Source organism: Globicephala melas, chromosome 10 (assembly GCF_963455315.2).
Source record: "Globicephala melas chromosome 10, mGloMel1.2, whole genome shotgun sequence".
Taxonomy (NCBI): domain Eukaryota; kingdom Metazoa; phylum Chordata; class Mammalia; order Artiodactyla; family Delphinidae; genus Globicephala; species Globicephala melas.
Genome location: NC_083323.1, coordinates 547,634 through 559,735, shown reverse-complemented (window position 1 = coordinate 559,735; position 12,102 = coordinate 547,634). Strand labels below are relative to the sequence as shown.

The 12,102-nt window shown below is 58.9% G+C and overlaps 1 protein-coding gene across 1 annotated transcript in view; it reads left to right on the top strand.

Annotated features, from left to right (window-relative positions):
- The window catches only part of MOV10L1 (Mov10 like RNA helicase 1), a 44,874-nt gene extending 35,102 nt beyond the window's left edge, over positions 1 to 9,772 (top strand). Inside the window, exons 14-26 of the mRNA XM_030855561.2 lie at positions 244 to 302; positions 756 to 853; positions 1,252 to 1,360; positions 1,644 to 1,813; positions 2,310 to 2,456; positions 2,923 to 3,044; positions 3,221 to 3,320; positions 3,427 to 3,591; positions 4,927 to 5,100; positions 7,496 to 7,645; positions 8,402 to 8,509; positions 9,064 to 9,201; positions 9,293 to 9,772. Coding sequence (XP_030711421.2) covers positions 244 to 302; positions 756 to 853; positions 1,252 to 1,360; positions 1,644 to 1,813; positions 2,310 to 2,456; positions 2,923 to 3,044; positions 3,221 to 3,320; positions 3,427 to 3,591; positions 4,927 to 5,100; positions 7,496 to 7,645; positions 8,402 to 8,509; positions 9,064 to 9,201; positions 9,293 to 9,388 — 1,636 coding nt within the window. The 3' untranslated portion in view covers positions 9,389 to 9,772. The remainder of the gene's footprint in view (positions 1 to 243; positions 303 to 755; positions 854 to 1,251; positions 1,361 to 1,643; positions 1,814 to 2,309; positions 2,457 to 2,922; positions 3,045 to 3,220; positions 3,321 to 3,426; positions 3,592 to 4,926; positions 5,101 to 7,495; positions 7,646 to 8,401; positions 8,510 to 9,063; positions 9,202 to 9,292) is intronic.
- Positions 9,773 to 12,102: the final 2,330 nt, after the last annotated feature.

The following is a 12,102-nucleotide window of genomic DNA, read 5'->3' as shown; positions in this document are numbered from 1 at the left end:
TACCATCAAAGTTATTTTCCTATTGATGCAGCTCTGACAGTTCACAGGCTATATTTCCTCCTTTTTCTACTTGTCCACTTTATACATTAAAACAGGAATAATCCCAGAAAGGAAGGCATCCCTGCTGTCCTGACAGGTGTTGACAGTTTCCTCGTAAAACTCCTGCTGGTTCCTCCAGCCTGGTCTCATGTGAGTGTTTCTTAAGGGTCCCAGGGTGCTGACCCACATCACTCTCTCCCACAGGACCACCAGCAGACGGTGTCACTTTGCACTTGAACAAGTTGTCCACTTGGGCGTAAAAGGTATTAACTTTTGTGGGGTGACGGTGTTACATCTTCCCAGAGTGTTTTTAGAAGCGTCACGTAAAATTTTGTCTAAACCACAGCCTCTTCATTCATACATTAGAAGTAAAACTATGTGATACCCAGTGTTTTCCTTTCTATTGGGGACGTTCAGTGTTTTCTTACAATTTCAGCTATGTAGAAATAGCGTGCTTAAGTTATTAAAAATAAAATGATTGCACTCTGCTTTCCCCCCTGAATGTAACTCATTTTTGTACTTACAAATAGACAAGTAAATGGCTTTGTTGCCAAGAATATGCGGTGCTGGCACTATGCTGTAGGTGAGAAGCAGTGCACAGGGCCAGAGAGGAGAGGAATACACGGACATGAATTTCTTCAGGACGAGCTGCCTCTGTTCATCTTTCTTAAGCTTTCCAGTAATGTCTACCTTCTCGCTTTTTCTTGTTCTAAAAGTGTTGTTTCCAGAAGAAATCATTTTACAGTCTCCCCAAGTGACGTGGGATTGGAAACACGCACAAGACATCAAAAACCACGGACAGCCCACCTCCAAGGTATTGCTTTATTTATTTTATTTTTTATTTTTTTGGCTGTGCTGGGTCTTCGTTGCCACACCCGGGCTTCCTCTAGTTGCAGCGAGCGGGGGCTACTCTTCCTTGCAGTGCGCGGGCTTCTCATTGCAGTGGCTTCTCTTGTTGTGGAGCACGGGCTCTAGGTGCACGGGCTTCAGCAGTTGTGGCACGCGGGCTCAGTAGTTGTGGCACGTGGGCTCCAGAGTGCAGGCTCAGTAGTTGTGGTGCACGGGCTTAGCTGCTCCGCAGCATGTGGGATCTTCCCGGACCAGGGATTGAACCTGTGTCCCCTGCATTGGCAGGCGGATTCTTAACCACTGTGCCACCAGGGAAGTCCCAAAGCTTTCTTTTTAAGCCATTTTTCTGCATGATTTTTCTAGAATAGGAAAGCCTTGAAGGACCAAACTAAGCACACCCCAGAGGAGCAGCGAGCGGGTGCCCAGGACACACCAGGGCCATGGGCGTTCGCCACAGAGACAGGCAGGCTGGGTGAGTCTGGGGACCAAGCCAGCTCCTGCAGGACTTGGTGGGGGGGGATCTCGGGCAGGCGAGGGGACATGTGTTCTGACCCTCCTGATGGTGGGCTGCTCTTGTCCACCTGTTAACAACCACTCTTAACACCTTGGTGACACTACACAGGTGACGCGGGGAGTGGGCGGAGTGGCCTATGCTTTTGCTCTCAGCCGACTATCCCGAAGCAAGTGGCGCTGGGACGGGTCGTGAGGGGACCAGCCGTGACCTCCGCCGACCCTGTCTCTCCCTTTGGATGCAGTCAGCGGAGCCCCGAAAGCGAGAGAGGAGTTTTTCAACCCCCTGCTGAACGAAAACCAGAAGTTGGCGGTGAGGAGGATTCTGAGTGGAGACTGCCGCCCGATCCCCTATGTGCTCTTCGGGCCTCCTGGGACTGGCAAGACGGTGACCATCATAGAGGCTGTTTTACAGGTAATGGTGGGTGGGGACGGGGTCGCGGTAAACAGAGCTGTGTGCTCCTGTCATCGGGAAGCATCGGTTTAAACCATAGATCAGAACGTTGGAAAGAGTTTGAAAAATCCCAGTTGTTTCGTATTTAACAAAGTTTGTTATGTGGCTATAGGACTTTAAGAGCTCATTTCCTACGTTTAGACAGGAGTCGCTCCACTTCAGAATCGAAACTGCACAAGTGTCTGGCGCCTCCACTGAGATTTAAATTGAGTTGTGGACATTGTGTTCAGTGTCCTGCGTCGCTGGGGACTCGGGTCGCCCGTGGGTACCCAGGCCCGGGAAGTTTAGGGTCTGGGAGACGGGGACTCCACCACCTGCACACAGTGGCAGGGCCAGGCTCAGACGCATGAGGGGTGACGTGGGCCCATGCAGCAAGTCCACGTCAGGAGCCCTCATGGGTGGGCCTGGCACTGGCCGCTGACCCGTCCCCTTTTGCCTCCCGTGTGTCCTGGGGAAGGTCTTCCACGCTCTGCCGGACAGTCGGATCCTGGTGTGCGCACCCTCCAACAGCGCGGCCGACCTCGTGTGCCTGCGGCTGCACGAGAGCCAGGCACTGCGGCTGGGCGCCATGGTCCGTGTGAACGCCACCTGCAGGTTCAAGGAGGTGAGCGTCCTCCCCCGACCTTGTCCCAGCACCACAGCAGAGCACGAGGACTGTTTCCTTCCTGAAGGTTTAGTGACGTTCTGGGCGTTCCCAGCTATGTTAAATGCTGAAGCTACTCTCTTATTTTTCCCCAAAGGTACAGTTGCTTTTTGGTTCTGTTGGTTTACTAGAAACGCTCCCAGTTTGGTTAACAAAAGAGATTGAATCTAGAAAATGTATGTGGTTGTTTTGGGGAAGGATCTGCGGGATTCACTGTTATAGTCGTGGTTCTGGAGTCTGTAAAACATGGACTAAGTTGATAGGAAAACACAAGACGTTTTGATAGAAAGAGCAATCTTAGATCAATAGTGAGTCACAGCTAAGAAGTGGCAGCAGGATGAGCTTATCATTCAGAACTCCAGTCAGCTTTGTGACTGTCCAGTGTAGAGAAGTGCTGAGTAACCTGGCAGACGGCCTGCCCCCACAGAGCGCCACAGAGACCATCAGGCCGTATTGCAGAGACGGGGAAGACATCTGGAAGGCCTCTCGCTTCAGGGTGGTCATCACCACGTGCAGCAGCGCGGGACTCTTCTACCAGATAGGGTTGAGGTGGGCTCTTGGGGCTTCCTGGGCAGAGGCGGGGAGGAGGTGGTGTGTTCGCGGAGAGTCGGGAGGTACCCGGGGGTGGGGGCAGGAGCAGGGGGCAGGCGCCCCAGGCAGCGAGGCGAGGCCTTGCTGGGCAGGACACGTGGACAAGAGTGACCCCGGGAACGTGCCTTCTCTAGAGTCGGACACTTCACGCACGTGTTTGTGGACGAAGCGGGCCAGGCGAGTGAGCCCGAGTGCCTCATCCCCCTGGGGCTGGTCTCAGACGTCAGCGGCCAGGTGAGGCTCATGCGCTGTAGTCGCCCCAACCTTGGCCCCTGCGCGCCACACACCAGGGGACTCGCTCATGAGACGGATGCCGAGAGCCGTCCCGTTCGTGTCACAGATCATCCTGGCCGGAGACCCCATGCAGCTCGGACCGGTCATCAAGTCCAGACTTGCCACGGCCTATGGGCTGCACGTCTCTATGCTGGAGAGACTGATGTCCCGACCAGCGTATCTGCGAGACGAAGATGCTTTTGGAGCCTGTGGTGCCTACAACCCCTTGTTGGTGAGCTTGGACCCCACGTGCTTCTTGGTGGGACTCGAGCAGAGGGGCCCACGGGGGAGCTCACCACCCTGTGTCCCCTGAGCCACACCCAGGGGCAGGGCCCAAGCAGCCCACCCTCCTTCTGCCACCACCCCCAAAGTGCACCTGAGGCACTTTCAGCAACTCCACGGTCCCAGGAACTCAGGAACTGCTTCCAGGGCCTGCTGAGGGGCTCTCTGGGGGGCCGGCCCTTGCAGGCAGCGCCAGCCCCTCAGTAAGAGAGCTTCAGTCTGTGTCGCTGTGGGAAACGGGAGGGAGCTCTGGAAGTTTACCTGGAAGAGAAGGCAGCGTGTCTGCGGTCTCCCGAGGTACCGGTGGATGTGCCAGTCCCTGGGTTCTCAGCCGACCTCTGATGACACAGAGGGATGGGCCTCAGGGTCTGCATTGCAGGAGCCCTCAGCACCCTGGAGCTCGGGAGCTTTGTGTCCATGGGGTCCCCTGTTGAGGTGAGCCAATAACATTATCCTCTGGGCTCCCCCAGTATAGAGACAAGGAGAGGTTCTCCTCTGGACTTTGAACAGCAAGCCAGGTACGGTGATCGTGGGCAGATGGTCAGGGCAACTGCCTGGGGCCTATTCCACGTTCCAGATTGTCAGCCCCGGGCCCTTTCCCCCTGGAGAACAGGGAGGGCACGTGGGCACAGGGCGGATGGGGCGGCGGGCAGGTGTCCAGGCCAGTACCGTGGGGCCCGGCCCGGCCCAGGGAGAAGCCGTGCTGCTGAGTCAGGTTTGGGGTTTAGATTAGTGTCTCAGAGGCTGGACCTGTCTTGGTGACTGAGTTGAAGTTTGTCAACAGGAGAGTTCTGGGCCTCTGGCCTTCTCACCCCAGGAAAAAGGAAAGACTAGGGTGAACTTCCTGGCCAGTTGGAGGCAGGAAACAAAGCTGTCCTTGCTCCCCGTCTTGGCACTTCGTCCCCCGGTGCCTCGGGGGGCTGGCTGTGGGTAGCCATCCTGCCTCGGGGCCCAGGGCCCGGCTCCCACCGCAGCCAAGCCAGGACCAGCTCCCCGGGCTGCTCTAACGGCCGGGGTCGCGACACAGGGAATCAGGGTGCAGCTTGCAGACAGCCTGCAGCCCCACACAGGGACACTTTCTCTCCTGTTCTTTTCTGTCAGAGCCCAGTCGCCCGAGGTGGAGGTGCCAAGAGCGCTTCCAAGTCCAGTGGAGGTGACGGGGGCGGGCGTCACAGGCAGGGCCGCCCGGGTGTGATTCGAGGTGACCACGCACCTTTCCCCTGGAGGCACGTCGGGTGCGCGTGCTAGCTTTGGCCCTGGACCTGCCCCTGCTTCCTACCTGCAGGTGACGAAGCTCGTGAAAAACTACAGGTCCCACTCGGCTCTGCTGGCCCTGCCATCCAGACTGTTCTACCACCAAGAGCTGGAAGTCTGCGCAGACCCCAGGGTGGTGACCTCCTTGCTGGGCTGGGAGAAGTTACCCAGGAAGGGCTTCCCCCTCATCTTCCACGGAGTGAGGGTGAGTGTGGGCCGGGCTCGGCAGGAGGGCGACCCCTCAGTGCTACCTACGGTTACACGTCTCCTGGTTACCATGTGGAATCTGGTGGTTAACCCAGCATCATTAACCCGGCATTTCCTGAGAGCTTGTGGTGGGCTTGCTCCCTGCTGTTCCCGGGGCAGAAAAGTCAGTGAGGAAGGGGCTCTGCCCCTGCAGGACCAGCCCCTCAGCACTCGGGTGGCTGCACAGAAGGCCCCGGAGGGGGGTGGCCCGAGGTGGGCATCGAAGGGGGGCATCCTGAGGGAGTTGACAGGGTCGATCGGGGGCTGGGAGGTGAGCAGACCTGAGGAAGCTCCTGCCACCGCCCCACCCCTTCCCCCTGTGATTTGATGGTATCGAGGGGGAGGACCAATCCTGGGGACAGAGCCTGCCCTCCCCCAGGGCCTCACTGGGTGGGGGGTCCCCAGAGGGAGGTGTTAGACGCCCGGTAGCGCTCACTAAAACCAGGGAGTTTGTACTGGGAGTTTGGTGGTTAGAAGCCGAAGTCAGGTTTGGCGTGAGCCCCTCCCTCGCCAAACTCTCCTGCAGAATTGGGGCTGGAGTGGTGTCTGCCCGTCCTCTCAGCAGCCTGCCTTCCCGGGGACAGCACTCGGCCCCTCGACGTTTAGCTTGACCCGCTGTGTCAGCGGTGGGCTCGTGTGTCCAGGTGTGGCTTGGGGTACCCATCCTCTGGATGGGGGCGAGTTGGAGGAAGAGGGGGCCCTGTGGGGAGACCAGCGTGGTCGCTTGGCACGAGGCCCCTCCAGGAATGCCGCTCCCCCAGCCTCTGCTCAAAGGCTTCCCCAGGTTTCAGGGGCAGCAAAGCAGACGCGGTGGGGGCAGCAGAGCAGTCAGCCAAGAAGGGGAGGTCCGTCCGAGAGCACCCACGCTCCCAGTGGAGGGACTGGCCTTGAGGAGAGGTCAGCTCTGCCCACAGCAACCCATGTGTTTCCTGCAAACTACGTAAGGGTCACAGTAGGCTCATTCGCGACAAAAACTGGGTGTAGAAGGGAGTGGTAAATGTGCAAAAACGTTGTGTAGAAGGAAATGGAGACTCGCGGTCCACTGGACAACCTGCCATGGAGCTGTGGGGACGGAGGTGCTCGCTGTGAAAAGAACAGAGTCCAGAAAGGGTACCTTATTTAGTGGGTACTTCTTGGGGCCTGACTGTGTACTGGCTCCATTCTGGGCCCCCAGAAGAAAATGAGGGTGAGGCCTCTGGGGCTGGGTTGCAGGGAACAGGGGGGTCCACTCCCACCGTTGGAGCAAAAGGGCATTGTCGTCCGTTGTTTCGAGGCTGCAGCACTGCCAGGGCCCTCGCTCCCCCACAGGGCACTCCATCCCTGGAATGAGACCTCCAGGTGTCACCTGTATGCTCCCCTCATCAGCCCCTCCCCCAGAGCTCCAGAAAGACCCCCATCTCCCTCACTGCTCTGTCCCCAGCCCAGGGCATCTCACAGAGGGGCCCAGTCGAGGGGGCAGCTGAGCCCCAGCAGTGCCCAAGGGGGGCTGGGCCCAAGGCAACTGGGGTCTTGTCCTAAAGGAAGTGCGGCCGGGAGCCGGGAACCTGCGCCCAGATGGCAGGGCTGAGTGGGCAGCGTGGCTGCACCCAAGCCTCAGATTCTGACCGTCTGGCCTGTTACAGGAGAGGCAGCAGCCTTTGGTCTAATTGGAAAACCAGCTTTGGACTTTATTCTCACCTGTTTTCTGCTTCATTCGTCTCAGATTTATCTCTGCTCCTCCCCTCGCTGACTTGCTTCCCTTTCCTTTGCTTGTTGTAGTTCCCACGAGGCAGGCGCGTGGCCCCTGTGCTCCTCGCAGGGGCTCGGGTGGCCACGCCCCCCAGCTCTGCCCTTCCACGCGCGTCTTCGTATCTGTCGAGGTGCTTGAGACTTTATTTTCCCTTTTGACCCAGGAGTTCTAAAGAAGTGAGTTTCCACGTGGTTAAGGATGTTTGGGTGACCTATATTTTACTTCTGAGTGTACTAGGTTCTGATCAAGAACGAGGGCCTGTAAATTCTGCTTTTAAAAACTTGTGGCCACATAGGTATCAGCCGGCCGGCCGCCTCCCCCAGGCCACGAGGTCTGCTCTTGCCAGGACGCACGGGCATTTTGGCAGGGGGTGGGGTCCCAGTTCAGAGACGCGCCCAGCCAACCCTCCTCCCCTGGCATCTGTGCATCCAGAACGAGTCCTTACTGCTGAGCATCCGTCTGTCCTGCTGGACCACAAGTCTGCACGAGAGCAGCGCTCCTCCTCTGTCTCTGCTGAGTCACCACCCTGACTTCTCCCTAGTTCATAGACCCTTCACAAGCTCCTATCGAGAAAATGACGTTTTTGTGATGGACGTGCCATTCTCTTGTCTTCCTGCTAACTCAGGGCGAGGAAGCTCGAGAGGGGCGAAGCCCATCGTGGTTCAACCCTGCCGAGGCCGTCCAGGTCATGCGCTACTGCTGCCTGCTGGCCAGAAGCATCTCCAGCCAGGTGTCCGCTGGCGACATCGGCGTGATCACGCCTTACCGGAAGCAGGTGTGGGTCTGCCCCAGCCAGCTCCTCTGTGCCTTCCTGTCTGTGGGGTCTGAGGAAGGAAGTTGGACACGGCTCTCTCTGCATCTGTACAGCCGCTGTGCCTGTGCCCCAAACGGGGTGGGGGGGCGGGGGCTGGGGACACGTGGTGACCTCACCTCGGCACGCATGCGGTCACTGCGTGTGAGAAGGCCCGTCCCCTGGGCTGAGGGAGCCGCCTCTGGCCCGCACCCTCCAGCCCCTTGTGCTGGCGGGAGCTGAGCTTTTGTCCTTCTCACAATTTCAAGTTGCATCTCCTTTACTAGCACCTCTGGAGACCTTCACACACCCCCAGTCTTGCTCAGCTCATCAGCTGTCCCCCCTTCAGAACCGTCCCCTGCCCCGTCCTCTCCCTCCTGGCTTTCCTGTTGTGGCCACACAGCCTGGTTCCTGTCATAACCACTCAGGCCCCGGGGGTGGGATCCTCTGGACGGCGCTCTCTCCCCGCCAACCCCAGGAGGCGCTCTGGACCCACCCCCACTCTCAGCACAGGGAGTCCTCGCCTCTTGACGCAAAGCCCTGCTCCTGGGAGGTGCTGCCCCGGCCCCGTACACCCCACCTGAGATCGGCGTTTGTGCTGTGAGCGGCTTAGAGTTGATGAGCCGAGATCAGGGGTTGAAAGGCCATGGGGCTCAGTGGTTAACGTTCAGCTTACGCTGTAATATGTAAAGAAATGGTCAGATTTGTGAAATTTTATCTTTGATCTCATCTCCTTCAAAGGTGGAGAAAATCAGAATTCTTTTGCAAAATGTTGATCTGATGGATATAAAGGTTGGATCCGTGGAGGAGTTTCAAGGGCAAGAGTATCTGGTTATCATCATCTCAACTGTAGGTACCCCCGTCCCAGGGGCCTGCGCCAGGCTGGCTGCTGTGCGGGGCCTCCCGGGGGCAGGAGGGGCCTTGGACCATCACCTTGAGCAGTTAACTGTAGGGCGTTCTTTTTAAAAAAGAACGAAGGACAGAAACCCAGGAAGAAGTAGTTAAATGTTGGAGAAGGAGGGCTGGGATGTTGAAGGGGCGGGATTGGCAAGGAGCCTGCGGGCCGGGAAGGTTGGCTCGGCTCTCAGAAGTCTGTTCTTCTCTTTAAAATTCCCTTTATGGACAGTGCGTGTTAACTGCTGGCAGGTTGGGGAGTTCAGGTAGGAGGAAAAGCAGCGTTGCCTCAAGCCCCGCACCGGAGGTCACCCCTTGGCGTGTGGAGTGCCCCCTTGGCTGTAGGCGGAACGCCGGGAGGCCTGCTCCTCACCCATTGCCTTTCTCTTCTGTGACCACAGATGGAGTCATACTGACGTTGAACGTTTTTAAATGCTTTTTATATATTGAGTTTCTTTCCACACCGAAAAATTTTAAACACTATTTTTATCCATCTCTGGGTTTCTTAGGTGCGGTCAAATGAAGACATATTTGAAGATGATAGATATTTTTTGGGATTCTTGGCCGACTCAAAAAGATTTAATGTTGCAATCACCAGACCCAAAGCCTTGCTGATTGTTGTGGGAAATCCTCATGTTCTTGTCAGGGTGAGCTGGGGCCCAGGGCTCAGGGAGAGGGGCCCAGGGGGGCAGCGGGATGGCTGTCAGGTGCGAGCCCCGCCCCTTTGTGTGTCGTCAGGATCCGTGTTTCGGGGCTTTGCTGGAGTACAGCATCACGAATGGGGTGTACACGGGATGCAACCTGCCGCCCGAGCTGCAGCCCCTGCAGGAGTGAGCACTGCCGTCTCCTGCCCCTGCGGGCCCTGCCCCTGGGCTGCAGCCACCCTCCACCCGGCCCTGGGATGACATTAGGGGTCAGCGCCTCCTTCCTTTCACAGCTTAATGAGCAAACTTCAGTGCCCCTCGTAAGACCACCCTGGGAAGAGGGGGCTGCCGCCCCCCCCCCCCACGGTGGTCCCTGAGCGTGAGCCTGAGCTGTCATGGGGACCCCGCTCACTGGACCCCGCATTTCCAAGTCTGCTGCCATGGCCGGGTGTGCGGCCACCCGTCTCTGCCCAGCAGAGCCCCTGCTGAGAAGCAGTGGCCGGAGGCCACGTTCCACACCCCGAGGGACGCCATCTGGGCTGCGGCCTGCCTAGTTTCCAGCCGTGGCCACAGGCCTGAGACCCCTGGTCTGACGTCTGCTCTCGCTGCTGTCAGCTCCGCACGCAGCCTGTGCCCACCCCTGGGCAGTCTCTGCAGCTGTCACCGAAATAAATGCTTGAGTGGGACACTTGCGTGGCCTCCGCATCCAATATTGGGGTTGGCGGTCAGGCTTTCACATGGCCTCCAGGCCCTTGAGCCACGTTCAGTTCACACGCCAGCTGTGTGAAGCCTGGGGGCTCCAGGGCTCTTTGCCCAGAGCTGGGCCGGCAGGGCAGGGGTGGGGGTCAGCATCCTCCCCGCCCTGCATCCTGGTGCAGCTGGGCGGGGCCTGTATCCGAGCCTTTGGAGGCCACAGGCAGGGCCACAGAGACCTTCCCGTGGGTGCTGCAGAAGTGGAGGGCGTGGCGGGAGGGACAGGGCAGACAGTGTCCGCACCAGGGTTCCCAAGGCCACCCCAGGACCCTAGCAACCCCCGTGACAGGCTGCCCCCGCCCCTGCTCCTCAGGGCCTTGTCCCTTTGTCGGCAGCTGTGAGCACTGGAAATGCCGTCTCCTGGCTCACAGGTGGGGAAGTTGAGGCCCCGGTGGTTCAGCCCGGAGCCCACGGTGGCCCCCGGGCCTGGGGTTGGGCTCTCCTAACTGCGGACACATCACAAATGGCTGCCGTGGGTCAGTTGGTGGGGGAATGGCTGGGTTCAGAAACAGAGCCAGTAGCTTGTCAGGACATGAGAAGGTTCTGGCCTTGACCGCCTGCATGGGCTGCCAGGACAGTTGCCAGGTCACTCTGAGCAGCCTCGAGCCCCACCTGGCAGAGTCTGAGTGGAAGTCGGTCCCCCTGAACCCCCTCGGTCTGCACCTCCTGCCCACTTGCCACCTGGCTCTGCCCCCCTTGGTCTTCTCCGTGGCCGAGTCCCAGTCCAGCACACCCTGCTTTGCCGTGCCACCCTCTCCAGAGCAGGGTCTTGGGGGCCGGGCCTCTGACACCAACGGGTGACAGTGGAGACCTAGAAATTCCGGGGGTGGGGGGAGAACCAGTGTTGGCTGAGCACACGCGGCTGGGTCCCACCCTCCATCCTCCGTGGCGAGTAGCGGGATTTGGTCACCACCACGTGCCAGGGCAGGAGCGGCAGGGGCTGCAGGCAGTAAGGGGCTGGGTGGGCCAGGGACACCTCAGCAGGGTCCCAGAGGTGTCTCTGGGGCGGCAGTACTCGGGGCACACCTGTGTGCCAAGGGCAGGAGGGCACTGCACAGCCTGGCTGGGCCAGAACAGGCAGGAGCCCCCATGTGACCTTTGGATGGGGATGGGGGCCGGTGCCCAAGCAGGGACGTCTGCTGCCTGTGGGCAGAAGCGCACGGTGCCTGCCCTCCAAGGGTCAGTCTGTGGGAGGCCGAGCCACCTAGACCAGCATGGAGACCTCGTGAAGCAGAGGTAAGAGGCGCCACAGGGGACTTGCCTGGTGGCACAGTGGTTAAGAATCTGCCTGCCAATGCAGGGGACATGGGTTTGAGCCCTGGTCCAGGAAGATCCCACGTGCCGTGGAGCAACTAGCACGTGTACCACAATTACTGAGCCTGTGCTCTAGAGCCCGTGAGCCACAACTACTGAGCCCACGTGCCACGACTCCTGAAGCCTGCGTGCCTAGAGCCTGTGCTCCACAACAAGAGAAGCCACCACAATGAGAAGCCCACGCACTGCAACAAAGAGTAGCCCCTGCTCGTCGCAACTAGAGAAAGCCTGCGTGCAGCAACGAAGACCCCACACAGCGAAAAAAAAAAAAAAGCACCGTGGGCAGGTGTGGCTGCACAGAGATCCCCTAAGTGAAACTTGGAAATTGTGTGTCCTGCCCCTCGTTTGTAAGTTATCCAAGCTTTTTCTTCATTTTTAAAGGTGCTCATGCCCGGCATGTTGTAACTGTTGCCATTTTAAAGCAGAACAGCCCCAGCGGCCTTTTCAGCAGCTCCGGCAGCTCCAAATGCCGTTGCAACTTGACGCTCGCCTCGCCCACTTGAAAAGCACCCCAGCAAGCTGTCCTTTCACAGCTGCAATCGCCGTGTCATTCTTCCTTCCCACAGAACTGCACCCCAGTGCAGAATGTGCTGGGTTGGAAGTTATGGCGTCACGGAGGGTCTGTTCTCCCGGGCACACGGTGGGCTGTGGCCCGCCGCCCCACCCAGCCCCGCGGGGCCAGCTGAGAGCTCTGGCCAACGAGGGGCCAGCAGAAGTGCCGCAGACTCGAGTGGACCAGCTCCACCTCCTCCATCAGGTGTCTGGGCGCCCCAGGGCGGCGGCTCCAGTCTCCAGAGTGAGGGGGCCGGTGGGGCAGAGCTCCCAGCCCACCTGCTG